At 43.2% G+C, this 26,664-nt stretch overlaps 1 protein-coding gene across 2 annotated transcripts in view; it reads right to left on the bottom strand.

The window, feature by feature from the left end:
- akt3a (v-akt murine thymoma viral oncogene homolog 3a) overlaps positions 1-15,136 on the bottom strand; it is a 54,868-nt gene extending 39,732 nt beyond the window's left edge. Inside the window, exons 1-2 of one of the 2 annotated variants that reach the window (XM_069658037.1) lie at positions 15,034-15,136; positions 9,812-10,246 (exon numbers count right to left, since the gene is read on the bottom strand). In XM_069658037.1, the coding sequence (XP_069514138.1) occupies positions 9,812-9,857 (46 nt within the window). In that variant the 5' untranslated portion in view covers positions 9,858-10,246; positions 15,034-15,136. Of the gene's footprint in view, positions 1-9,811; positions 10,247-14,686; positions 14,929-15,033 lie in introns of those variants that run through there. The other variant, XM_069658038.1, reaches the window with a different exon arrangement.
- Between the last annotated feature and the right edge of the window lie 11,528 nt (positions 15,137-26,664).

Raw genomic sequence — 26,664 nt, 5'->3', positions numbered from 1 at the left:
AGTGTGTGTATTCGTCCACGGCTCGCATTTCCAGCGTGTCTGTGTGGCACGGCAGGCTGAGGCTAGTGGCTTAGTTAATCCTGTCAGAGACAGATTACAGGTGGGAAGATAAAAATAGACTGACTGTCCCTTTAACCTGACCACATGACATCAGCATGCAGCTCAACTATTAAGTCAGGCATAACAGGAGCAAACCAGAAGAGGCGGCGAATAGTCGCTGCTTATCTACACAGAAGTGACCAGATGTTTTAACAGGTTGTCACAGAAGACAAAAAAGCTTTCTCTGTATCTTAACTTCGCATCTGGGTGCCCGTGCAGTGCCATCTGCAGCAGCCTCATTACTATAAATGACTGTTTGACTTATAATTACAGCTTCACCTCGAAGCTTTGCTGTTGTGAGTTTAATATCAAGGCTGCGGTGACACTTTACTTATGCAAACATACTAACCTGGTGGATAACATTCATGTAACTACACATATGAACTCTCCAGGCTTTTAAATAACTTTTAATTTAATGGCCCTAACATTTTAGTCGGGGTATGACATCCAAAAAATCATAATAAATTGATGTGTATATCCTCTATAAAAGTAATGTTTATTTAAGGTATCAACAGGATTAACATATAAATACGTTTTAATTATGTTTTATTAAATTAGGCAGCTGTGTTTACTTGGTTTGCAGTATCGCAGATGTTGATGTGTCAACAATATTTAGAAAGTTTTAAGTTACACAGAAAACTTGTTTATGACCACGCGGTGATCGTTTTGTCACTGTCAACCAAACTCGACCAAGCTGTTTAACAATGGTTAATGGATTCCGAGATGCTGCTCACCTTTGCTTAACAGTTAAACAAGGTAAGCACTGGAAACTGGAGTAATTGGCTCTGGTTTACATTAGTGATCACAGCGTCCTATCTGCCTGCAGCAGCCTCAAACAGCTGCTGCCTTCATGGTCTCCACATAAGCTTCTGTTACAGAGGCTGCTCTCTGGAACTGATGTTCTGTTTTACAAGTGAAGCAACACAGAACTGTGAGCTACAGTAGCAGACTGAAGAGGAGAAAATACATCAAGGATGTAACTGATGTTTCACAGCAACAATGGCTGTCCAGTTGCCCTTGGCAACATGATGTAGACCACTGTCCACTATAATGGGAGGTGTGATTGCCCCTGTTCAAAACCAGTCCTCCTGTGCCAGAATAGAAAAGAGAGATACAAAACACTGTACCTAAATGCTGTAAAGTCTTCTGTTCCTGTAAATAAGGGTTCAACAAGTTGAATTAAGTGTGTATTTAAAAATCCTACAATCAGCATCACAGAAGAAATCTGTGCCAAAACCTTAGCAAGACAGAGAAACTCTCATTTTCAGCACTAACACACAGCATGTAGTAAATCTGTTGGAACATAATCAGTACAACTATAAACTATTACTGGAACTTTGGTGAGCTAAAGGCTGAAAACCGATGCTTGTTGTCAGACTGAAAGACATTCCTAAAAATATTATCAGACTGTGCTGTTTTATTGTCTTATAAGGAGTCAAACAAGTTTATATTTTATTATAATAAAGTACACGATACCAGAGAAACAGCAGGTTGAAACGGGTCACTGCAAGACTTTAAAGTAGTACACTTTTTGTGTTAATGTAAAGTCTCTATTGGAACAGCCGTTGTTAAATAATTGACTTGTATGGCCCATAAAAAAGAGAGACAATATGAGATCAAATGTTCACACTCTGAGGTCCTTCTCCTGCCAGCCAACACTTACACTAGCTGTTAACTACTAGGCACTAATCTGTTGGCCTAAATCAGCCAAACCAACCCCCACTCTAACCTGCCTCCTCTAATCAGCCCAAAGCCTCCTCAGACCAGCCCACAATACCTCAAGATGTTAGACTGCACACTCCCCCCCCCCCCGGTCTAATCTGTGCGTTAACACATTTAAACATAGATTTAAGTTACAGCTTAAACTCAAATTGCTTTGTCAAGTAAGGATAGAGTTCATGCAGGTAATGGGTCGTGATGCAACACAACAGGAACGAAGTATCTTTGCCTGTAGAGCAAGTAAGGAGTAACAGAGAGCGGGCCGTTATTGAGCAGACAGAGAGATGCAAAACACAAACAGGCTGACATTAAACTTACCCATCTTGTTTCTATGGATTGATATAGTAGGACCTGATCCTGTAGAGCATGTGATCAGAACTGCTTCCCTAGCTGCAGCCTGCTATTCACAAACAACAGACAGCAGAATGCCAGAAGCTAGTGTTTTATGTAGTATTCAACAATGCTATTGTTGCTGCAATGCTGCTGATAATGATGGCTAGAAACCAGCTGATGAGGTCACTGAGGCTGACAAGAAACCTATACTGAATAGGATTTCAAAGAGGCTCTGTTCCTTAAACATCCACCTTGTAAATCTGACAATACTGTCATTGAAATAAGCATGCGTTAACATGTGACCAACATATATGCAACAAGTTGTTTAAAGAAATCCATTTCTAATTTGTAGTCTTTCTAACAGTCAAAATGTTGGTCAAATTATCAGAGTATAACATGCTGATAAACAATTTTCTGTTGTTTTTTAAATAACAAGTTTTGACTTTGTAGAGAGGGGTTGTAAGGGTGGGATATAATAAAATGGAAATGGCTGTAATATTGATAATCTAGTGAAGTGTACATGTGTGAATGCATGTGCATGCGTCCATCTATACTGTGATCAAATGTTGGAGACGATGATTCTGAGCGATGAACTAATCCCATTACTCCGCCTCTCCTCCCTACATCCCCTTCACGCTTCCTCTATCCAAGTTTTCCCTCCGCAGTGATCAGCACTCCATTCATTGATCCACTCATTCATTTATCCAAGACTGCCTCTCTCTACATTAGTTCATTCACTCACTCATCCATTAATCCATCTCTCTGTTTGAATAGCCTTTACAAGGATGCTTCTTCCTATCACTCACCACTCATCTTATTGACCGACTGAGTTTGCAGAGTTATACAGTTACAATCCATTTAGCTCATAAATTGCACTTTATACTGCATGAAATTAGGTGCAAGTACACATACGTTCAAGGAAAGTTAAATCATTCAAAACAGCGATCGGCTACTGTGTTGGAAATGTACAGCTGGACAAAACTATGCATGGGTCGACGTTCATGGTTTTTATCTGACTGGTTGGCAAAAGCCATTAAAGCTAATGCTGCTTCACATGGATTCAGGCCAACAGAGGATGGCAAACTGGATATCATTTAGGTCCACAAGAGCAAGACAGTATAGTTTGGTGAGGCCGGCAGAGAATAGTGGTGAAGGTAATGGTAGTTTAAATAAGTAAAAACAACTTTTTGCAGTTTGCCACAACTGAAGACACAGGTGATCTGAACATCAAGAAGTTCATAATTTGGTTGCCACATCACACGTCTCTCAGTGATCACATCCTAAACTGCACTGACCACATTTGTAGAGAGTAACCATAGGACATACTCTGTGCATCAGATAAAACAGGTGTATTTTTCTTCTTGTTTCAAGTTTCAATTTAGAGTTGAATATAACTTCAAGGTTTATTATCTCAATTTTCTAATCAATACGTTTGCAAAAGAAAAAATATCATATTCTGATTGAAAACCAAGGTGATACAATCTTTGTTGTGTATGTATGTAACCCCTCTGTCTTTGATTGTCTGTCAGTGTCAGTGCCCGCTAGTTGCAGGTCATTTCTGTATTGGCAGTTTTGTCTCCCTCTGTCACAAACTATCTGTCTCCGCCTGTCCTTCCTGTACCGTTTTTCTGTAGGCTCTGCAGACTAGTCTGTCTGTCTGCGTCGTGCTGTCTGTCTGTCTGACTGTCTGGCTGACTGCCATTCTCTGCAGTGTAGAGTGAGTCATTCTCAGGACAATGGAGACAGTTTGTAAAGCCACACTGGAGCGTACACTTCCTCCGGATGTGCAAGAGGATGCCATTCATAACAAAGCCTGCACTGTCTGCCTGTCTGCTACAGCCCTGTATATGCATGTTAGTTTGAGAATCAGAGGGGATAGAAAGAGGAGTGCAGGGAGAGGGAAGGGAAAATATGGATTGACAGAGGAGAGAGAGAAAGAGAGGGTGCATTGCAATAAAAGTGGTGAGTTGTGTTGACAGGCTCTATAGCAAAGGCAGGACAGAGGAGGAGGAGGAGAGAAGAGTGGAAGGGCAACACAACAGACAGTGGCGGCGGCGGCAGCAGCAGCAGCAGCAGCAGCAGTGGCTGGTGATTGATATCAGAGATCTGGCACTGCCACCTGATCCAGCCAGCCAGCCAGCCAGCCTCCAGCACCACTGAACTCACTGAACTCGCTGAGCCAAGATGGCTGCCTCACTGCACTGCACCCGATGAACCCCACAGCAGTCTAACCTATACAGTATAGCAGGTACAGCTCCCAAAGGCATTTAGTTGTAGAGAATGAGAGTACAGAGAAAAACAGGACAGAGTGCTGCTACTCATTTCAGCTTGCTGTCTATCATACAATCACGCTGAGATGCAATAAGAGACAGGCAGGGACACATAAAGGATGTTAGGCACTCAACATCTAACAGAGTCCTTCTGATTGTCTCCATAGTAAAAAGGCTCAATATGCGAGCTAAATTCTGCAAATTGTGAATGCGAATGGAAAAGATCTGAAGATACAAAGCCACAGAAAGAGATGCAGAACAGACATTTAAGTAAATGTGTGGGATGCAGCAAAGTCATTTAAGATTTTTTAAATGTCGAATACAAAATACAAAATTATTGAAGTGCCAGAAGAAGAAGAAAGAGAAACAGTCTCAATAACCGAGATGTCTGTTCCAATGGTATTATGAGTATTCAAACTTAAAGGTATAATAAGTACACCTTGTGAGAACCTTCCCTCTGCATCTATTCTGTTGTTTTGTTTTGCACGGGACGTTTTCAGGAGGGTTGTGGTTCCCTGAGCCAATCACAGCGTATAGGTGAGTGTGGGAGTGGTTAAAATTAGCAACTGGGCCCCATGCAGACCAGCGAACATGGCGAAAGAGTGATGCAGAGTTGGCCTTCTTTCTGTTGGACAGGTAGGTGCCTCAAACCGGTAGGACAAGCTAACCCGTGGTTAGTATGGTAGCACAAAGGTAACCGTGATGCTGTCAGCGTTAGCTCGGCGCGGTGGGCGTGTTCTCGCACAAGAGAGCGTGAGCTTCTGGTGACGAAGAGCCCAGGAGGAGGGGCCCAGATTGAATGCGTTGTTGACAAAATGCAAGGAACAATCCTACTTATTATACCTTTAATTTTATTCACCATTGGCTCTAAAGCAGTTGCCTTAAATGAAGACATTTTGGGGCATAACATTTTGGTTTTGGTTGTTGTTGTTTTTTACACTTAACTTTATGCCACAAATGTCAAGGCAAATAATTGGTTGGCAAGCACAACATTTACTGTCAAGCCCTGCAGGAAATACACACTGGGATTGATTAAAGATACATTTTATGATCATGTAAGAACTAGTTGTACTTTCTGTGCAGTTCAAGAAACACTTGAACCGTTACCATGTCAATGAATGCAACTGCACAATATGACTTTCTCCTAAACAGCTTAAGGCGCATGACAAATCTGAATACTTTGTTGCACAACAATACAAAGGTAGGGTACAACATCTTAACTTGATTCTTTTTATCTCTTGTGTGGTTGTCCAAACCCTCCTGGGAGACAAAGAATCATTGATCTTAGATGATTTCACAGAAGCATTTCCACTTTATCAAAGTCATGCCTCTTCTGATTTGCAGAGAGACATATCAGGGAGACAGAAAATGTCAAAGGAAAGATGATGGTGCTATCCCGGTCTCTCCTCCTCTCCTCCCTCCTGGCCATCTGTTGTGCTGACTGCTGTGTGGGCTGGTGGAGGTAACAGTATCCTCTATTACAGTGGCTGACTGTGACCTCTGTGGCCTCACATGGGCTGACAGAAGGTATACTCCTGGACTGGGCCGAAGCAAAGTGGACTTGACTTCAGAATCTGATGTTTAAGGTTCAGTAAAACAGCCTTGTAACTTCTGTTTACTGAATGGGAGAAAAACATCAGATTTGAACTCCAAAAACACAACATCGTTCCTAGGCTACACCTGCATCCCCTTCCTACTAGTTTTTTAAGCATCCATCATTCAAAGTAATGTTTTTTTATCAGCCAAACATGTAGAAGGGAAAAACATATTTCCAAGCAGTGCTTATTGTGGTTATCTTGCAGGTCTGTTTCCGTAAATCAGACTCTGTGACATATTCTGGTATTTATCTGCCGTTCATTATTTCAGAAGATAAATAAGTGATGCAGTTGAATGCACTCCCCGCTCTGATTTAATGAAAGGAGGAAGGAAATCATTGCCATGGCAGTGAGCAAGTGAGTACTGAAAGGCTCGGTCATCTGAGGACATAGTGTACTGTACTTTGCAGGGGTGATGTTCCTGAGGTCTGTATCTGTGTTCCAGTATAATGATAGCTCCGAGTTCATGCACAACAGGAACATGTGTTTGCTTTTATACTTTTCAAAACATAAATCCATTTACTGCTTTATTTTACTACTATTTCATGCTCTTTTTTGTATTATCTGTTCTGCTTTTGTGTAATGAGGACAATGCACATACACACCACTGTCGGCCAGTGATCAGTATTCAAGGATATGTGTAAGTTGATCAGAAAATCATCAGTGTTTTTGTGTGAGTGGCATTGTGCTTCACACATGTGCCATGTTTGACCAATTATCCTAATAGTAAGTGGATTGAAAAGCAGAAGCTACACACAGTCTCTTCATTAAACATGCAGAGAGGCAGGAGGCTGCATAAGACAGAAGCCATCACCAACACTTTAAAAACACTTTCTTTCAATCAATCGATCAAGCAATAAATCAAGCAATCGATCAATGCTTTCAATCTTATTGCCGGACATGCACAAAAACGTAAGAATATAAAAAGACATTTATAAACATTCAAATACAAGCGTCTAATGAAACTGGGTACAATAAATTACGATATTGGGTCACCAAACCAGTGCAGCGATTCACCATTCTCAAATGGCTGTTATTTCCCCTAAGATCATGCTCAGGGTAGAAAGCTCCAATTCTGTGTAATGGTAAATGGTGCGGCTGTGTTTAAGGTTTGCATATCCTATAAACTTGGGGAATATGTCAAATTGTTTTCAATTCACTGCTGGCTGACTGATCAGCAACTAAAAAAACAAAGAATAATGTAAAGCTGGAGGGACATCAGGCCATATTTAAAGGTGAAACATATTTGATAAGCCATTAGCTTCAAGAAGGTCACAGCTAACTTTAGCATTTAGCTACTTCCAGCTAACATTATCATTTGATAGGGTTACTTAAGGTAAATTACAAGCTAGGGGTAATGTGAGCTAGCTATCTAGCTCAGGATTTTTTACAACCCCTCGTCGTTTCAAGAAGTGAAATGATGACTTTTAAGGTTCCTCAGTCTTATATAATTTGCAATCGTAGAATACAGTCGTACAATATTATAACCGCCGTTTAACTTCCAGCCCTTTATCTGAGGTCAGAGAAAAATGACTGCTGTGTGAATATTGTGATATTATTGGTATATAAAATAAACTATATATACCAATAAATTAGACTATTATTCACCATCCTACACACACACACACTATACAAAGAATTCCTGTACTAGAGGAACATGATACAAGCACCATACAATGTCCGTGCAAACAACAGCATCATCAACATCAAAGAATCTTGAAATACAAATGTAAGCACACACACAGCCTGAATTATGCGTGGGCAATATATAGTACAGGGTCAAACAGCAAGCTCTGAACTGTCAGACTATCACATCAGTAGAGCAGATGTGAAATTTATGTGTGTTGCCCTGAGAGTTAAATTTATGACAATGTCAATAATGACCAAGTAGACTAAGTAGAACTGGGTGAAAAATAAAATTATTGTTTGATGACTTTTCTTGCATCAAAATTGCACCATATTGGAAGTATACACCTGTTGTAGACCTGACCTAGAGGTAGAAAATATGACCTAACAAAGTAATTGAACATAAAATCAATTATGAGATTACCATGAACCACTGGTGAACTCTGAAACTCACTTTATGAAATTATTTTGAATTTAAAAGCAGGATATGCAAATAAGAAGCACATGAACAACTCTCTTTCATTCAGACTTACCCTCCTTTCATCTGTTTCACTTTCATTCACTCATTGGTAGAAAACTTCCATACAGTCAAAACAAAACACATACAAAGAGTGTGTGTGTGAATGTAAGTGCGCGTGTTTGTAGAGGTTTCACTACCCTTCTCGGTCTCTCTCTCTGTTTCGTTTCAGTTTCAGTAAAAAGCTGTCTAATGACTAAGACTGCAGTCTTTGCTGTATCACGACCTGAACAGTGAGTCAGCACCCCGACCCTGCTCCTCTCCACACACACACAAATACAGACAATAATTTAGCATATGATGCAGACAAACATTCATATTCCTGACACAAACAAACACCCCCCGCTTCCCTGCAATCTCTCTCACACACTGACGAACACTGGTAGCGCTGCGTCGTGACTGGGGGCGATGTGTTCCTCTTAATATGCACAGACGACTGTCTGAGGATCACACTGGCATGCTGGCACACATAGACTAAAATCCTCCCCTCCACTTTAGCTGTACAGAGTGTGCTGTATCTGCGTGTGACACAGGAAGAGAAAGCATCCACTCTGTGTAGTCAGGAGCACTCCGATGTCCAACATGTTCTCCTGCTGTGCCGTAGCGATAGCCTACATTACCCAGAAGCCTGCTGTCTGTTATGTATCCATGTCACTTCCTGTTCGACAGTTTGTGTTACACATTCCTAGACGACCATCACATAGTCAGGACGATGATGCTCATTGGCCTAAAAGTCTGGAAATCCCCCTTGTTCTGACCCTGATGCTCCCCCGTGAAAATGCACACACGTCTTCACAGTCACTTGTGCCTGGAGGGATCAGCATCAACACACACAAGTGACCATTACGTCTTGGCTTTAGATGCAATATAAAGTTTGTTAGAAAATAATAAGTCCTTAAGTGCCTTGTGGTCAGTGCAGCTATCATAACAGACCTACTGATCTCACTTTTTGACATTGCCATTGATGACTTTTCACCTGTTGCAGCACCTACACACTGAACATAAGCTGTGACTGCCTGAGAAGACGGAAGTTCTCATTTTGCAACATGCTCTTCAGTTATGACCTTTTTTTTTTTCGGTCACTCGGTTGTAGGCCGGATGTGTTGTCAGTCCCCCTTCTCGACTCCACCCAAACCAACCCCTCAACTCTCATGTCATATGACTCTCAGTGACACCATTCAACATTTTCTACGAATTGACACAACAATGTTCAATAACACCTCAGAGAGACAGAACTAACTTGATTTCACAGACAAGTAGAAAGAACACTATGAACCCACACTGTTACAACAGGCCTGCTAGCTGTTATTAACTGCACACACGCACTTGTGCATTAAATACATGCACATACCCATGCATGTACTCTTTTTAAGAGAGAAGCACATAGAGGCTTAGCAAACAAATAACCAGCCAAGCTTCTAATAAAGAGACACATCCCTGTGGGGGAAAACGCACACACGTATACAATCGCACACTACATTATCACACATCCATGTGATCACACTCAATCGCACACACTCACATCCTCCCACCGGCACATGTGGACAGGCACAGCCAGGCCCTCAGTCTAGACAAGAGGCAGAGAAGAAGAGGAGAGAAAGCAGAGGTAGAGAGGAGGGGAGTAGAGGAAGAGAGGTACTGGATGTACTTACCCCGTTTCTGGAGCCATCCCTCTCTAACGATGGTGACATCGCTCATGGTTCCTTCACGCCGAGTCTGATGCCGCTACACGCCTGCTCCACAGAGAGAGAGAGAGGGAGGAGGGGAGGAGAGGAGGAGAGGAGAGAAAGAGAGGGAGAGGAGGAGAGGAGAGGAGGAGGGGGGGGCCGGCTCTCCCAGCCTCCGCGTCACTCTCCCTCCCTTCCTTCCTTTCCCGTTCACCCTCTCGTTCGCGCAGTCTCCCTCTCAGACACACAAACACGCGGTGTGTATGTGTGAGCGCGTTTGTCGTTTTGCTTCCTGTTGTGGCTTATCTCCCTGCACTCCCTCCCTTTTTCTTCTTGGTCTCCCCCTCCTCCTCCACCACCTCCTCCACCTCCTCTCTCGTTCCCTCTCCAGACCTTCCTCCTCAACAGCAGTGACTCAGCCTGGAAGGAAGTGAAAGGAGAAAAAAAAAGAAAAAATAAGGCATGGATTTATTTTTCTGCTCCTCTGCTGCTCCCGCTCTCCCCTCGAAATCCCTTTCATACAATCTGACAAGACAAACAGCCAGTTATTGTGAGGACAAATGCTTCCTCCACTCTCCCCGCACCCAATCTTACACCCAGTTCCTCTTTCTATCAAACACTCTCTCTGATAAACAGGATGAGTTATTGCAGAGCACTCGATGAAGCAAAAACTGACCTTGATTGCCAAACAAATATCCCTTTCATTCATTCATAGATCGTTTCTGTTCTGGTGAGACGGATATCCTGTTTGCACAAGCCAGTGTATGTTTGCTGTAATTCTTCATGTCAAATTATTTTGTCAAAATGTGTGTATGTGTAGGCTGATTTGTCTGTCTATATGTGGGAGGTGGGAGAGCATCTCAGGACTGTGGAGTAGGGCTAGGCTATAAATAGCAACATCGGCAGTTAGGGATGCTCTCACACTCTCTTTCTCTCTGCCCAAATCTCTGCACCTCTCTGTCGTCTCTCTCCCGCTCTCTCTCTCTCTCTGCATAGCTGCCGTGCTCACCTCAAATGCACCCTACTACACTGTATTACACAACGCGCAACAACACTACGCTGCTCAGCTTGAATGGAGATCAGCACTACGGTGGGTAGGCTAGCAGTCGCAGCCATCAAGCTTGGAAATCAGTATTCAGATCAGCTCGTGTCTGCGCTGCTGCCGACACTTGCAGGGACTGCAGCGTCATAACTAAGGCTGCAACAGACACTCATGCACACACCCAAGCAGGTGACACAGAGATTTTTTTTAATGTTGAGGCAGCAGAATAGTGACCAATCTGAAACCACATGAACAAACGCTGACTAAAATAACACATCACAAGAGCTGCTGCAATGCTCAGCTCAGTTTCATTTAGTTTGCCCTTTTACGATTTGCAATCCTCAAATTTCATTTCATCTTTTGTCCCTTTACAGTCCCTACAGGACTAACAGGAAGTACATTAATGTATTTTCCTCCATTATTGACCTGGAGGATTTAGGTTAGTATGCAGAAATTGAAGTGAAGTTGAGTTGTTGATAAGGACTGAACATCCAACAAATTTGATTGATTTCAGGGTAGGTAGAGACAGCAACTTTGCTTACATTTCTTACTTTTGGTTTAAATAACTACAACAACTGATCAGGAGAATAATCATCAATGATTTTGACAATCAATGATAAATAAATATGGAAAAAAATAATAATAATGCGAGGATTTACTGTTTGTCCAAGCCTTGCATAGTTTAATATATTTGCAGTTGTTCTGCTAGCTGGAGAATTTCTGACTAAATGTAGATCAGGAAAAATAAAATAACTCTGTTAAAATTGCTAGTTGAACCCTTATCAGAGTGAGGACTCCAGATGACTCTTGTTTTCATTGTCAAATTTATCTGGAGATATAAAATGACAGTAATATGTAAAAAATGCGTCAGTGTTCCAAAGACCCAGTATAATGTCTTCAAATGTCTCATTAAGTTTACTGTCATAGAGCGGTTAATAAATCTGAAGATATTCACATATTTACACTGAACAAAAATATAAACGCAACACTTTTGTTTTTGCTCCCATTTTTCATGAGCTGAACTCAAAGATCTAAGACTTTTTCTATGTGCACAAAAGGCCTATTTCTATCAAATATTGTTCACAAATTTGTCTACATCTGTGTTGGTGAGCACTTCTCCTTTGCCGAGATAATCCATCCACCTCACAGGTGTGGCATATCAAGATGCTGATTAGACAGCATGATTATTGCACAGGTGTGCCTTAGGCTGGCCACAATAAAAGGTCACTCTAAAATGTGCAGTTTTATCACACAGCACAATGCCACAGATGTCGAAAGGTTTTGAGGGAGCGTGCAATTGGCATGCTGACTGCAGGAATGTCCACCAGAGCTGTTGCCCGTGAATTGAATGTTAATTTCTCCACCATAAGCCGTCTCCAAAGGCGTTTCAGAGAACTTGGCAGCACATCCAACCGGCCTCACAACCGCTGACCACGTGTAACCACACCAGCCCAGGACCTCTACATCCAGCATCTTCACCTCCAAGATCGTCTGAGACCAGCCACCCAGACAGCTGCTGCAACAATCGGTTTGCATAACCAAAGAATTTCTGCACAAACTGTCAGAAACCGTCCCAGGGAAGCTCATCTGCATGCTCGTCGTCCTCATCGGCGTATCGACCTGACTGCAGTTCGCCGTCGTAACCGACTTGAGTGGGCAAATGCTCACATTCCATGGCGTCTGGCACTTTGGAGAGGTGTTCTCTTCACCGATGAATCCCGGTTTTCACTGTACAGGGCAGATGGCAGACAGCGTGTATGGCGTCCTGTGGGTGAGTGGTTTGCTGATGTCAACGTTGTGAATCGAGTGGCCCATGGTGGCGGTGGGGTTATGGTATGGGCAGCATACTCACCGGACATGTCACCCACTGAGCATGTTTGGGATGCTCTGGATCGGCGTATACGACAGCGTGTTCCAGTTCCTGCCAATATCCAGCAACTTCGCACAGCCATTGAAGAGGAGTGGACCAACATTCCACAGGCCACAATCAACCACCTGATCAACTCTATGTGAAGGAGATGTGTTGTACTGCGTGAGGCAAATGGTGGTCACACCAGATACTGACTGGTTTTCTGACCCCCCCGGACCCCCCCAATACAGTAAAACTGCACATTTTAAAGTGGCCTTCTATTGTGGCCAGCCTAAGGCACACCTGTGCAATAATCATGCTGTCTAATCAGCATCTTGATATGCCACACCTGTGAGGTGGATGGATTATATCGGCAAAGGAGAAGTGCTCACCAACACAGATGTAGAAAAATTTGTGAACAATATTTGAGAGAAATAGGCCTTTTGTGTACATAGACAGTCTTAGATCTTTGAGTTCAGCTCATGAAAAATCTCTTCCCTCCTTTCTCAGAAATCATGCTAGCTAACTTTGCAGTCGCCACCAAATTGACACAAAATAATTTGAGGGTAGCTTACAGTTAGCTGGGTCATCATCTGTGAATGCATGATCAACATGTGTATCAACAGCTTCATCTGATCGGTTTGTAGTTTGCATGTTCGAGTGTGGGCGCATCTGTATATAAAAGGTAGTTAAATTCATAGCAGTTTGTATCATGCAACCCTAGAAGCTAATCCTCTCTGATAGGAGGAGACCAATAATCTTTTTACAACTATTAAGATTCCAATAACAGTAGAGAGGAGGACACTAAAATAAAAGTTGTAGATATGGAGAGCTGGTTTAGCGTAGTGGGTATAGAACAGGCACCCCATGTACGGAGGCTACAGTCCTCGATGCAGCGGCCATAGGACCGACTCCCACCCTTGGCCTTTGGCTGCATGGCATCCCCCACTCTCTTCTTCAAAAAAAGTTGTAGACATGTTCCCTGGAGCCTCCCATCAGCACAGCACAGCTCACCTCACTTAACCCCTCCTGTTCACTTCCATCCAAACCCTGGATAACATCAAGCTGCTGCCCTAAGAATAAGTTTATCTCATGAGTTGAATTCATTAGTGCTTGTTAAAAATACTTCTTCAATACCTTTCTTTCAGAAATATAGATTGACTTTTCTACGAACCTATTTCCAGTTGTAAATGTTAAGGAAATGCTAATAACATGTAAACTAGATGGTGTAACTTACCATATTCAATGTCAGGAGATGGTATTGAACAGTTTGAAATATTCAGTAATATGGAAACATTCCAGTCAGACACCATAATAAAAAAGTTGGTATGGTCAGGTGTCACAGGCCCAGCCTTGCTGCATCTGGCTTTGATGCAGCAGCATCATTAACACAATATCTAGCATTATCATCAACAATATGATTGTCTACCAAGACAGTGAAATACCCTCTTAATTATACATGAACAATTATAAAAAAAAAAATCTAAAGCTTTGAAAACCGACATGATATATAGATGCTTTAAACATAACTGATGTATGTAATTAAGTGAATGTATTTAGCTGTTAAATTATATGTGAACGTTGTCATACTGAAGCACTGCTAGTGAGAAGACCATGAATGAGTAGGTTACCAGCACTGCATCATCTACGTCACTGTCAAACTGACGCATGTTGCATGCAGCATGGGAGAAACAAGTATGTATGTTAAACAGGAAAATAATTCACAGAAACACTACGAAACGAAAAAACATTTTTTGAATAACGAACGACGTGATACTTGTCAACCTTTACCGAACTATTAAGGTAAAGCATCATTCAGTCCAAAGTGACCTGTCAAAGACGGCACCGCCCCCCGCCTTGCTAACGTTTTCCCTACATAAACACACATGTCACATATCTATCAAGCTTTAGCGGGGTTTATTTTCTATTCATCGTCACAACAGCGTTGCTAGCTTGCTAACAGTATTACCTGTAGCGGCAGGTGCTGTGGTATCTCCGTGCACCTGCTGTTCATAAACCGCTCGGGTTAATTTCCTCCCTTCTGGGTGAGTAATGTAAAGCTATGCCGGACTGCAAGCTAAGCTAAGCTACACCGCCAGTCAACCGTCGTCACCGCCACGAAACAGGGAAAATTACCGTTTACAGTTACATCAAACGGATTTCCGTGAAGACACGAAAGCTACCGTTACCGCAGCCAACGGTTGTTTTGACTTTCAGGAAAACTCGTGACGTCACCAAGAGGAACGGCAACCCCCTTTCTCTCGTGCACAGGCGCGAGCACATGTACACACACACACGCACACACACACAACCTACCGTCACGCCTCGTCGTCCCGTTGACGGTTTGAACGGTCTCAGCTCAGTGTGTGGTCCCCCTCCACTGTGTGCAGCTCTCTCATCATCCCATTCCAACATCCCGTGTGTGTCCGCCGGCTAATAAGCCAAACATCGCGAGAGTCAGTGAAGGCGGTTTATCCATGACAGCCAGATGGGTTGAGGCCTGGGCCCGGTCCTGTGGTGACGGTTTTTATGGACGTCACTGATGGAACTACCTTGTATAAAAGTAGTTGGTCTGGCACAATGGAAAATGCTGAAAGTTTCAAGTTAATGTTCTCAATTCAGGTTAGTAAAAGTCAACAAGTGTGTTGTGTATACTGTATTGTAATTTCAACCATATACAGCTAGTAGGCTGCACAGTGAGGGAAAGCAAGTCCAGGAGCATGGTGCCACATAAAGCAACACAAAGTCACTAAACAGAACACACTAAGACAACACCAAAATTAAATTCCAAGCACAAATTGTGATCAATATAAGCTACACTAATACAGTACAGGGTTTTGTGTTCCTTTCAGGGTTGTTTACATACTACAAGTGTAATTTTTACTGAAACATTGTCCTGTATGAGCAACAGAGCAGACATAAATTATCATGTCATGGTCAGCTATCCCTAGCACTGTAGTATCTTAGATGTTGTTTACAGCCGGAAGGATCAGACAGCTGCATACCAAATGACAACAGCTGACCAAAATGTTCAGGGGACATTTAAGGTTCAGGTTGTTGATACAAGGCATTTTTTGAATTCCTGTGCAGGTTGTTTCATTCTGGTGGGGCCAGCTGCCCTTTTATTGTACTTTAATGTTGTTCAGGGTGATAATAAACATTGATGCGTAGGTTTGGAACTCTAAAAGCCATGGGACTTATGGGAGTGCATCCTACCTTTTTTCCAGCCAACTAAATCTGTTTTCTCCCCCTCTGTTTCACATATTAAATGACTATATATTGTTTTGATTGATATGCTAACTTTAAAACTTGAGAATGACAAAAGTATCCTAATGATGCCTTCCCTCATCTGTTCTTCTCTCTGTGTCTCTCTCCCCAGATGGTGCTGAGTGTGGAGCTGGGCAGCAGTGGCAGAGGGTGTAGGTATGGGGCCATGGCTGGGCACAGAGTGCAGACACAGGTGTACCTAGCGTGTCAGATAATATATGTGTGTACTGTTCTGGCCTCTCTTAACACACATGCACATATTGCCATCAGCTGGCCTTTAGCTCACAGCTCTGCACAGGGGGAGTGTGAGCAGAAACCAGCAGCCAGGGAAGGTGTGTGTGTGTGTTTGTGTGTGTGTGTGTGTGTGCAGGGGAGGTGGGGGTAAAGAGACAGCTTGAAAAGGAAAAAGGCAGCACAGGGGAGCCCTTCTGCTGCTATTGCTGTGGCCAGACGTGTCCCTGTGACACACACACACACACACACACACACACACACACACGTGCACATAAAAACATTAGACTCAGATGCAAACTTCAGCTGTTAATCCTGCACTGTAACAATTATATGACCCAAAAATGTCATAATATTAACAATTTTTATATAATTTAAGACTATGGTCAAAGTCTACAGCCATTCCTTTGAAACCACAACCTGATGGGGTCCTAGGGGAAACATCTTGAGATCTTCAAGTTGATTAGGAAACATTAAGTGTGTTTTAATCGACCTGTTTTAGGTGCATCTTCCCAAGCTGGTGGGGGATATGAAGACATTGATGTATGTAAGAAGAAATGACTTACATGAGGCATGTTCCTTCACTAATTGATCAGACAGTTAGAACGACAGTGGTGGACTAATCAGCAAGCAATAAAGGTCTGTCTGCACTGATGCTTACCAACACGGTTGCTTAATCTGCCCTGTCCTGTTCTTGAATGCATCTTTGAGTCATTATTTGTTCATTAGTTTATTTAAAGTTCTTTTTTTTTGCCTTTTATGCCTTTATTCATAGAGAGGACAGTGGAATAGTGTAGGAAAGAGAGAATGGGGGATGACACGCGGCTGGGGGCTAAGAGCGCGAGTTGAACCCAAAGCCGCTGCATCGAGGACCTATACCCTCCGTATATGGGCTGCTGATTTAACCACTGCGCTAAACAGGCGCACAGAGGCTCTGATATGTTACTCCCTATATGACCTCCATTTCGAAGGGACTTGGATAAACAGTGATCTTATAGTCAGTGCACTAGTCTATTTCCTGTGTCCCCTCGAGGCATCATTATGCACAATCTCTGCAGTGAAAGAGTGAGTCTGTCCAGTCAGCCAGATCAGCTGTAGGAAAATAACATTTTAAGGTGGGATCCTCAAGGTATGTTTAGCTCATTGGTGCGTGACCTCACACACAAGTGCACCACATGGTGTATGTTTGTGGACCTCAGGCATGTCAGGTTACCATGTGTGTATATACAGAATGTGTGTGTGTGTGTGTGTAAGAGATAGAGAGAGGGAGACATGATCTAAACAGTACATTTAGAGTATGATACATCAGCAGGAAACCATACATGTGTTTAAAATTTGGTGCCATGTCACTTACTAGATGAAGAGATATTTCACTGGCTAAATGGAAACTTGCTGGTGGTGCTATGAGAAAAGACAGAGGACCACACATTTAATAGACGTTATCCCCTGAGGGACACAAAATCTATTCAATATATCTAAAAATCTCAACTTATATATGATTTCCTCTCTTGTTAATGTTATTTCGTCCGTCTGTATGGGTGTCTGTGGCCGCTAATCTGTCTTTTCCATTGGGACCCCCATGTAACGGTGGCCCCAATGGCTGACTGTGCCATCAGTCCTCACCAACCTGGACCCCTGGCTCCCTGTGGGTGAGATGCTGCCTTGTGAATCACACACACACACGCCCCTGACACTCCGAAGTGACACCAGAGCGCAGAAGGTCTGTCCAGGTTGAGCGACAACACACACACACAAACGGCTAAACTTCCAGCTTTTGACTATAACAACATCCCTACCCCCAGTCCCACGCCTCCTGTCTCTGCCCTGCTGCCGCACACATACCCCATACGCGCCCCCCCCCCAGGTTTGCAACTCCCTCCACCTCCTGCAGCACACCCTACCCCACACCTCCACCCGTCCACCCCCCCTACCTTAACTCCAGTCCTGCCTCCCCAGCTCCCAAAGCCCAGGGAAGCAGCAGCCGTGCTGGCCGGCCCGGCACCCCGTCCCTCCTCCGCCCATCCCTGCGTCTCTTTGAAGTGGCTTCAGGAGAGAGAGGTCAGCCTCGCCCCGGAGACCCGCATAGAGGTAGGGACAGCTGCGGTCAGACAGACCCCTGTGCAGGGGATACGTACACACAATAACACACATATGCACACACGAGACAGGACAGAGCAGCTGCAGCCACGGTGTTGAAGGTGTGCTGTGCAGCAGGACAGCTTGGGAGCCAGTATGGTCCAGCATGGCTCTGCTCTGTTCTGGGTCACCTATTTGCACTCAGGTGTAAAATCTGCAGAGCACCAGATGACCAGATCAAATTTGTATATATTTAAAGCTACCTCCGGCCTATGAAGTCTTTATTTAGTTTTAGTTTTATGTTATTGTTGCTTCAGATTTTACTTATTTTTGCGTAGAAACAACATGAAGTTGTCGTAATTATTTCATCTCAAATAATGAAGCAAGAACATGCCAAACATGCACTTTTTTGCTAATATATTCATCTTTTTAAAAAAATAGAAATTCTTGCTCATATACCTGCCTATATTTCATCACCCAACATTTTTAGATGATCTTCTTCTCGAACATCTCAGTTATAGTGACCGCACTTTAAAAATGTTGGCCATAAAAGGGTTAGACGTAATAAAAGGAACATCTGGCTGAGTGTAACACACTTTTACCTGCTGCAGTTCACTTATTTTAATTGTAGTTAATCTACACATCTGACAAAGTATGAACTTTTTTTCATTTTGTAAACTATTGATTATTTTCTTAACCAAGTAGTTGTTTGGTTTTAAAATGTTATAAAATGGTGCAGAATATTAATCAGTGTTTCCCAGGGCCCAATAATATGTCCTCAAAAGTCTTGCTTTTTCCACAACCAAAAGATACTGAGTCAATCTTTACAGAGAAGGAGGGGGAATCACAGGGTAACTCGCGATACGCGATACATTACCCATGATAACGTTAATATCACGATACGACAACGATTTATTGCTGTAACGATATTTTGTCCCACCCCGTTACAGAGTATACATGCACGATATTTACATTTAGGAGGCTGAATTAAGAGTTTTGTTCTTTTTTTCCTTCAAATTGTCAATTTTATTACTTATCCCTTTTACCGCCGCGAGTTACAGCCTCTCCAGCAGTTCCATCTGTTTCGTGTTTGTTGTACTGTTTTAGTGTAGTTATTTTAACTCTTAACTTTTTGTAGTACTCTCACGGTGTAGAACTCTATATATCCCATGGAAATTGCATCTCACTATCAACAACCTAGTGGCGCAAAACTTTTTTTTTCAAGGGAGAAGCTGCTTTCACTTCGAACAATGGGGCATCGGGGCATTGTTCACCCCATATCGGAGGAGCTGAGACGGGCGTGGCTCCAGAGCTGTGGCGAAGGTAAAGGCTAAGCTAACAGCGGTGGAAGTACAAGCCCTCTGTTCCAGCGATAGTTATGGGGAATGTCAACTGTTTAACCAACAACACCTAAGACCTGTCTAAAACACACACATACACACTTCCTACCTTGCTGCTCTTCCAGCTTGGCTAACAGCTAACACCCCGGTTGCTAATCTATCTATCTATTATTATTAGTTGCTGACTAATCAAAAAGTCGATTAATCACTGCACGTCAAGTGTCAGCAAACTGAACTTTACAGCTGCACTACATATCAACAGCAGCTTTGTTATTGATTGCACCACAAGTAAACTGTCCTTTCATATTATGAGATAATGATAGCTAAGATTAAGTGTGTGTATAGTAGGGAATGGAGAGCATACTTTTAAAATGAACATGTGTGTTTGGGTGTTTGTCCGTGCGATCGTGTCAACATGTGTGTGTCTGTAGCCACACACATCTATGCCTGCATATGTTCACAAACGCAGCATGTGTGTGCGCGCCTGTGTATGTGTGTGGATACCTTCTGCTCCCATGCAGACAGGTTGCACCCCCCCCTCCAAAAAACACCCTGTGCCCCGACCCTCCATCACGCAAAACACACACTCATATTGTCCTCTCTGCCCGGCCCCACCTTACACACACATGCCTCCACCCCCAGGTTGGAGCAATCTGGTTTCTCAGGTTTCTTTGCGGTGTGCAGCTGCTCTAACCTAAAAAACGAAGGGCCGCGGGCCAGAGGAGTGGAAACAGATTTGAAATTAACTTCGCATGAGTGGCAATATTACTGCAATAACCTCTTCATTTAAGTCGTAATCGCCAGTCTACTCTCATTTTTTTACAGATAACTCTCAAGATTATGTTATAGGGCTGATAGACTAGTGTAAGTACAAATATAAGACATTAATATTACATGTAAGATGCTCGTCTCTTTCAAATATCCACCTTCGAAAAAGTAAGCTCCTCCCTGTCAAGTTTTTTTTTTTTTTTAAGATTATTTTTGGTGCCGTTTTGCTTTTATTAGACAACTCCAGCGTAAAAGGTTGTCTGTCTCTGTGTCAGACAATATCAGCCCTGTGATTGATGTGACGAGTGTACACCACCTCTCTGACAGCTGGGATTAGCTCCAGCCCCCCCACGACCCTGAACAGGATAAGCGGTATGGATAATGGATGGATGGATTGAGGTTGTAACACACCCTGCCAAGCTCCTAAAGGTCAAGTCTTCGTCTCAGTGTACTTTCATTGGTCACTTCCTGTTTTATTTTGAAACTTACCCGTGTCTGTCTTTGTGTTTCCTGCCACATGTGTCAGCCCTGCCCTAATTAGCCTCACCTGTGTCTTGTCGTCCCCTGATTGTCTTTGTATATATACCCTGTCTGTCTTCCCTCTCGTTGCCAGTTCGATGTGTGTTCCTTCCTGTCACCTCGTCCCAGCCTTTTATTCCTTGTGCTCGTAAGTGATTTTTGTGTTTTGACCATTGCCTGTTGTCTGACTCTGCCTGCTATTGTGGATTAGTTTGCATTTGGAACCGTTTTCCTTGGTGTGGACATTAAGGGTGCTTTCACACATAAAGTCTGTTTGTTTGATAAGACAAGATAAGATAATCCTTTGTTGATCTCCCAGAGAAATGTGGGTGTTGCATCAGCACAAAGACAAAATAGCAAGCAAGAAAATACACTATAAAAATAAATCCGAATCAAAGACCAAATTGTTATAATGTTGCATTTTGCCTAAAGTTTGGTTTGTGTTCACACGGCAGCTTTTACCAGCAGACCAAAAGTTTTGATGCGCGAGGAAACTGCTTTCTGATTGGTCAGAATTTCCACGTGGGTGAATACCATGAATAGCATATTTCTATGCACAGCTTTTTGGTTTGCTTCCTACATTTGATCCTACTTTAAGTCTGATTAGTTCTAACCTGAATCAAAGCAGACTGGTTAATTTGGAAACAGACCCAGTCCCGTCTTTTCTGGCGGACCAATGGGCCGGCTGTTTGGGCTGCGACGTTTTGTTACGGCAGCTGTCAGTTCTGAATGCACCCTGACTCTCTGCCTGCTTTTACTTTACCTGCCTTGTGTTCAGTCGTGCATCACCTGTGATTCCATTGGGTGTGACAGGTTAAATCAATCTAATACGGTATCTGCTAGAGTTAACATGAATTGACACATATTAGTATGAATCTATTTTAAGTGCATCGTGTTTCATTAGCACATCAACTTACATGGCCAGCTCATTTTAAACTCCTATTACACATATTTCACTTCCTTTTCATGATACCACTGCAAACCTTTTCTTTAAACTCTTAAATATGAAATAAATATGGAGGAAATATTATATTTTGATAGATTATTTAAGAAAACAAAGTATGTAAATGAGTCTTACATACTGTACACAGCCACCACTGCAGAATTCTGATAGCATGTTGATGATAAATGGTGCACAGTTGTCAGCGTTAAAAAATATATATCAGCATGAATTCAATGTCGGCTCGAGCAGATGTTCAGGTGCAAGGTCTGCGTCTGCAAGTTGTATTTCCAGTACCTGTGATGGCATGTGACAGCAGGATTATTTACGAGCGAGGGTAAAAGCAATTATGTGATTGACCGCTGCTTAGCAGCAGCTGCTGCAGTAATGTGGGAGTCATTTTGCAGCACGGTGATAAAGAGAGAGCTGAGCCACAAAGTAAAGGCTTTTGATTTACTGTTGGCACTCTCTGCAGTGACGGTAAGAATGAGTCTGCAGTCTGAAGGTCGAGGTTACATTTGTTTACAGGCTGGTTTGACTACTTCTTTATATCATCAGCTGTAAGAAATGTCTGTGATGATGAGATATGTGGGTCTTAGTGTTTGCAGACAGATGTTACCTGCATGAGGCATTTGGAGCATCCAGAAACCCCATCCTTCCTTCACTGACACGAACATTTCCACAGCGTGACATGATCATGCTTCTAAGTTCTCTGTCTCTGTCTAAAACACACACTCACACACTTCCTGTCTCGCTGCTCTTCCAGCTGCATGCTGAAGATCCACTGGGTGCCATCACTGTAAATTCTGCTCAGCGGACGAGTCGATGAAGCAGAGTGAGGACGACAGAGAGAAAGAGAGAGAGGGAGGGGAGAACTTTGATCTTTTTTGTGTCAGAGGAGAGCTGTCATTGCTGTGGTGTGACCTTGACATATATGGCTGAACACACACTTGATTTCCTCCTGTTGTACTGTTCACTGTTAAACTTTACTGCATCAAAATCTAAATGAAGTCACTTGTGCTTTTGCTTCATCTGACACCAACCAGGTGGCTGCGGTGACAAGCATTAAAAATTACTTTAGGCTACAAAATGAATCAATCCTCTCTCTTCTGGTCTAGTTTGCTTTGTAAAGGCCCTAAAGGGGTGCCTTTAATATGTCAGTATGTTTCATAACCAGCTAAAATCCCTCATAACCTTTAAGTTACTATGTATTGAAATATAAGTCCTGAGTTTGCAGGGGAGTCGTGTATTTAGCAAATAAATAATAACTATTGGCATGCTTTCAAACATAATTGTCCAACCACTATAAAAAATGTGTTTATAATGTGTAAGTATAATATCTTAATCTTGCATTGCATTGTGTCTGTGTTTTCTAAGGCATGCGCTCACCTTACTGCTATATAACAAGTATTGTTTTTTAAAGCAAAACATGAGTGAAGTTATGTTACAGTCCATTGGTACAATACAGAGACACAATAGGTAGGAGGGGGCAACATCAGATATGTATAGGACAGTGTGTATCGGAATAGGACAAAAAGGGTTTGATAATAATAGTTTATATAGGACTGTTCATTAAAACAAGGATTACAACATTAAAGGGGGGCTATTATGCTAATTTCAAGCTTCATATTTCACTCTGTGATACTTGTGGAGTAGCTTAGCATAATTTACAGCTAAAAAAAACTCATAATGGGGCGCTGTTTCGCTCAGTTGGTAGAGCAGGTGCCCCATGTACAGAGGCTGCAGTCCTCGTCGCACTGATTGCAGGTTTGACTCCCGGTCTGCCGATCATTTGGTGCATGACATCCCCCACTCTCTACTCCCAACATTTCCTGTCTATCTTCAGCTGTCCTACAAATAAAGCCAAAGGCCAAAAAAATAATCTTAAAAAAAAAAGAAAAACTCATCATTTTTCTCACACTGGTGCTCTGTGCAGGCCCTCATACAGCCTCTGCCTGAAACGACTCAGTCAGCCCTGTCTCTTTAAGAAACCCCGCCCCTACAAGCCCACTTTCTTCTGATTGGCCAGCTCTCTGAAATTTGTGATGTCGCAAAGTGCAGCATGTAGAAAAAAACAGTGTGAAACCTGGCATTCACAGCAGCCTGCAGACTGAGCTGAGAAGCCTGGGGATACTCTAACATACTTTTACCTACAGATTTGAAACTTCACTTCACTTCTGGACATCCGACATTGTAACATTATATATATATGTCCAAAAATGTGAAACAGCATAATACCCCCTCTTCCATCCATCCATACCGATTATCCTGGGGGGGCTGGAGCCTATCCCAGCTGTTATAGGGCGAGAGGCGGGGTACACCCTGGATCACTAGTCAATCACAGGGCTGACACATAAGCCCTTTTTACACTGCGGTTCCGACTCAGCGCCGTAACGAAGCTCCGCCGTCATGCACCTTTTGCTGTTTTACATTGGACCAGGCAACACCGGCTCCGTGGGTTTTACATAGAAGACGGAACGTAACAGAGTGTATAAGGGACTAGACACAGACAACCTTTCACGCTCACACTCACACCTACGGGAAATTTTAGAGTCACCAATGAACCTAACGAGCATGTCTTTGGACAGTGGGAGGAAGCTGGAGTACCTGGAGGGAACCCAAATATGCAAGGAGAGAACATGCAAACTCCACAGAGAAAGGCCCACTTTCTCCGAACTGGGATTCGAACCAGGAACCTTCTAGCTGTGAGGCGACAGGGCACCACCGTGCAGCCCTTAAAGGACTTTGCCTAACGATTAAAGGATAGGGCAGGGTAAGATGGGATTTGATAGGACATGATGAAACCGGAAAGCATAAAACATCAGCACCAGTTCAACCAGTGACAGATGACAACTAAATGTCCCACCACTCTGAACAATTCCAGTATCCCACATCCTCCCCGCATGTGCACAGCTGTGTGTGTGCAAACACCACTCCAGGCCACTAGGGAGAGCTGCATTAGTTACAGTTCTACTGAGGACTCCAGCTGTCAGCATGTCTGTCTTCCAGCTCTCCGTCTTTCTCTTTCAGATTACATCCCATGAAGCAAACACATCTGGATGAAGGGAATTCTGTTTGTTTTAGTTATTAATAGAACATCTGGAACAGCGCGGTGGATGTCGGCCTCTTAGGACGGCGGCAGCTCACCACCAGGGCCGAGGCAGGAAATACTGCAGTATTTGTTCACTATCTCATGCAAGCCAGGAAGATCGTCTCCAGAGAGGAGACAGGAAGGATACGTCTCACTATCTCTCCTGCGTTTGTGTGTCACTGTCTGTGTGTGTGTGTGAGTTTCAGAGGAAGTTACGTTACACTGCACATCTGTCAACATCTGGGTGCACAGACTGTGTTTGGCTTTCCAACAACTGGGTGAGATCAACACCAAAACACACACACACACAGTTTGATCACAGCCAGAGGATACGGCAGCAGTAACCCCCCTCCCACACACACACACACACACACACACACACTAACGCACATCCACCCACTTCCAAAGCCTCCAATGGCCCCCGAGGGCCCCCAGTTTCCAATCCTGCCACTTCCTATTTCTGGTCTGCGCCTCCTTTACAGCCTTTGTAAGACACATTTCGCTCTCTCAGTCTCCCCCTTCCCTTTTGTCTTCACACACACACACAGACACACACAGACACATTAACACTTTGTGTGTAAATGTGATTCTCCCCAGGCTACTCGCTCCTCAGGGAGGCGCAGGAGGAGTTGTCGTCGTATCCTTCTCAGAACAAACTGCTGTGTAACATCTGTGCGCAGGAAGAGCGAGACAGATATCTGTCGTGGGAGGAGACGTCTCTCAGTTATGTTCTTCTCTCGGCAATTTGCATTTCACACGTGTCGTATCCTGCGTTTGATAAGGAGTTGTCAGTGCAGACTAACGTGGAAAAACTATGACTGATTCGCAGCTTCTTTCTGTAGTTACATCTTTATTTTCTTTCTGTTTGTTTTCCAATAAACTCGGAAGCAAAGGCCTTAAATCCGAATCATTGTTCTGGCATTTTAAAGCAGCTCAGTTATATTAGTCACGTCTGACAGCTATCAGTCACACGCGTTAAACACTTGTGAAATGATTTAGCAGTTAAATCTGTTTTGATAGGGAATGTGAGATTGGATTTTGTTTTCCAAAACAGATGAACAGATTTTGGATATCACTGAAGCATAAATACTGACATATGACTGAGGTAATGCACGTGAGAAATAGATTATACCGATGATGTCCATGGTTTTACATCACAGGTTTAGAGAGATAATATCCTTCCAAACAAACCAAAAACATCTCCCTAAAATATACAACACCATCACCCCATGTCCAGTTGTTGTTTACTCGGTCAGCGTGATGGCCGGCTGGAGGTCCCACACAGGGGAGGGCTGCACCGTGTCGTCGCCCCAGTGACAGCTCACCATATGGGGGTGGAGTGGACGTTCTCTAAGCCCTGTGGAGGTCCGCACACATGGATCCCACAAACAGAGCTAAAGCGCCCTGGCAGATGCCACCTCTGTGGATACAATCGCACACACACACACACACACACACACACACACACACACACACACACACACACACACATATAGAGCCAAATCTGCCCCAACATCACAGCTACATCCGTCCAGATGATCAAGCTAATTGAGCCCTACTGTTTGATGGTGACTGAACATATTTTGTTTTTATTTCCAAAATGCTCTCCTGTTTACGATGAGAATATTTTGGAGGGATTTTGGCTTTTGGTTGTGAGGAAAACAGCAGCTTTAGAGCTCATGAAGGACGGGATGACCTCAAAATATATTCATTTT

The sequence above is a fragment of the Semicossyphus pulcher genome, unplaced genomic scaffold, assembly GCF_022749685.1.
Source record: "Semicossyphus pulcher isolate SPU_LCO1_2020_fin unplaced genomic scaffold, fSemPul1.0.p SCAF_12, whole genome shotgun sequence".
NCBI lineage: Eukaryota > Metazoa > Chordata > Actinopteri > Labriformes > Labridae > Semicossyphus > Semicossyphus pulcher.
Note: the sequence above shows the minus strand (reverse complement) of the source record. Positions and strands in the feature narration are given on the sequence as shown.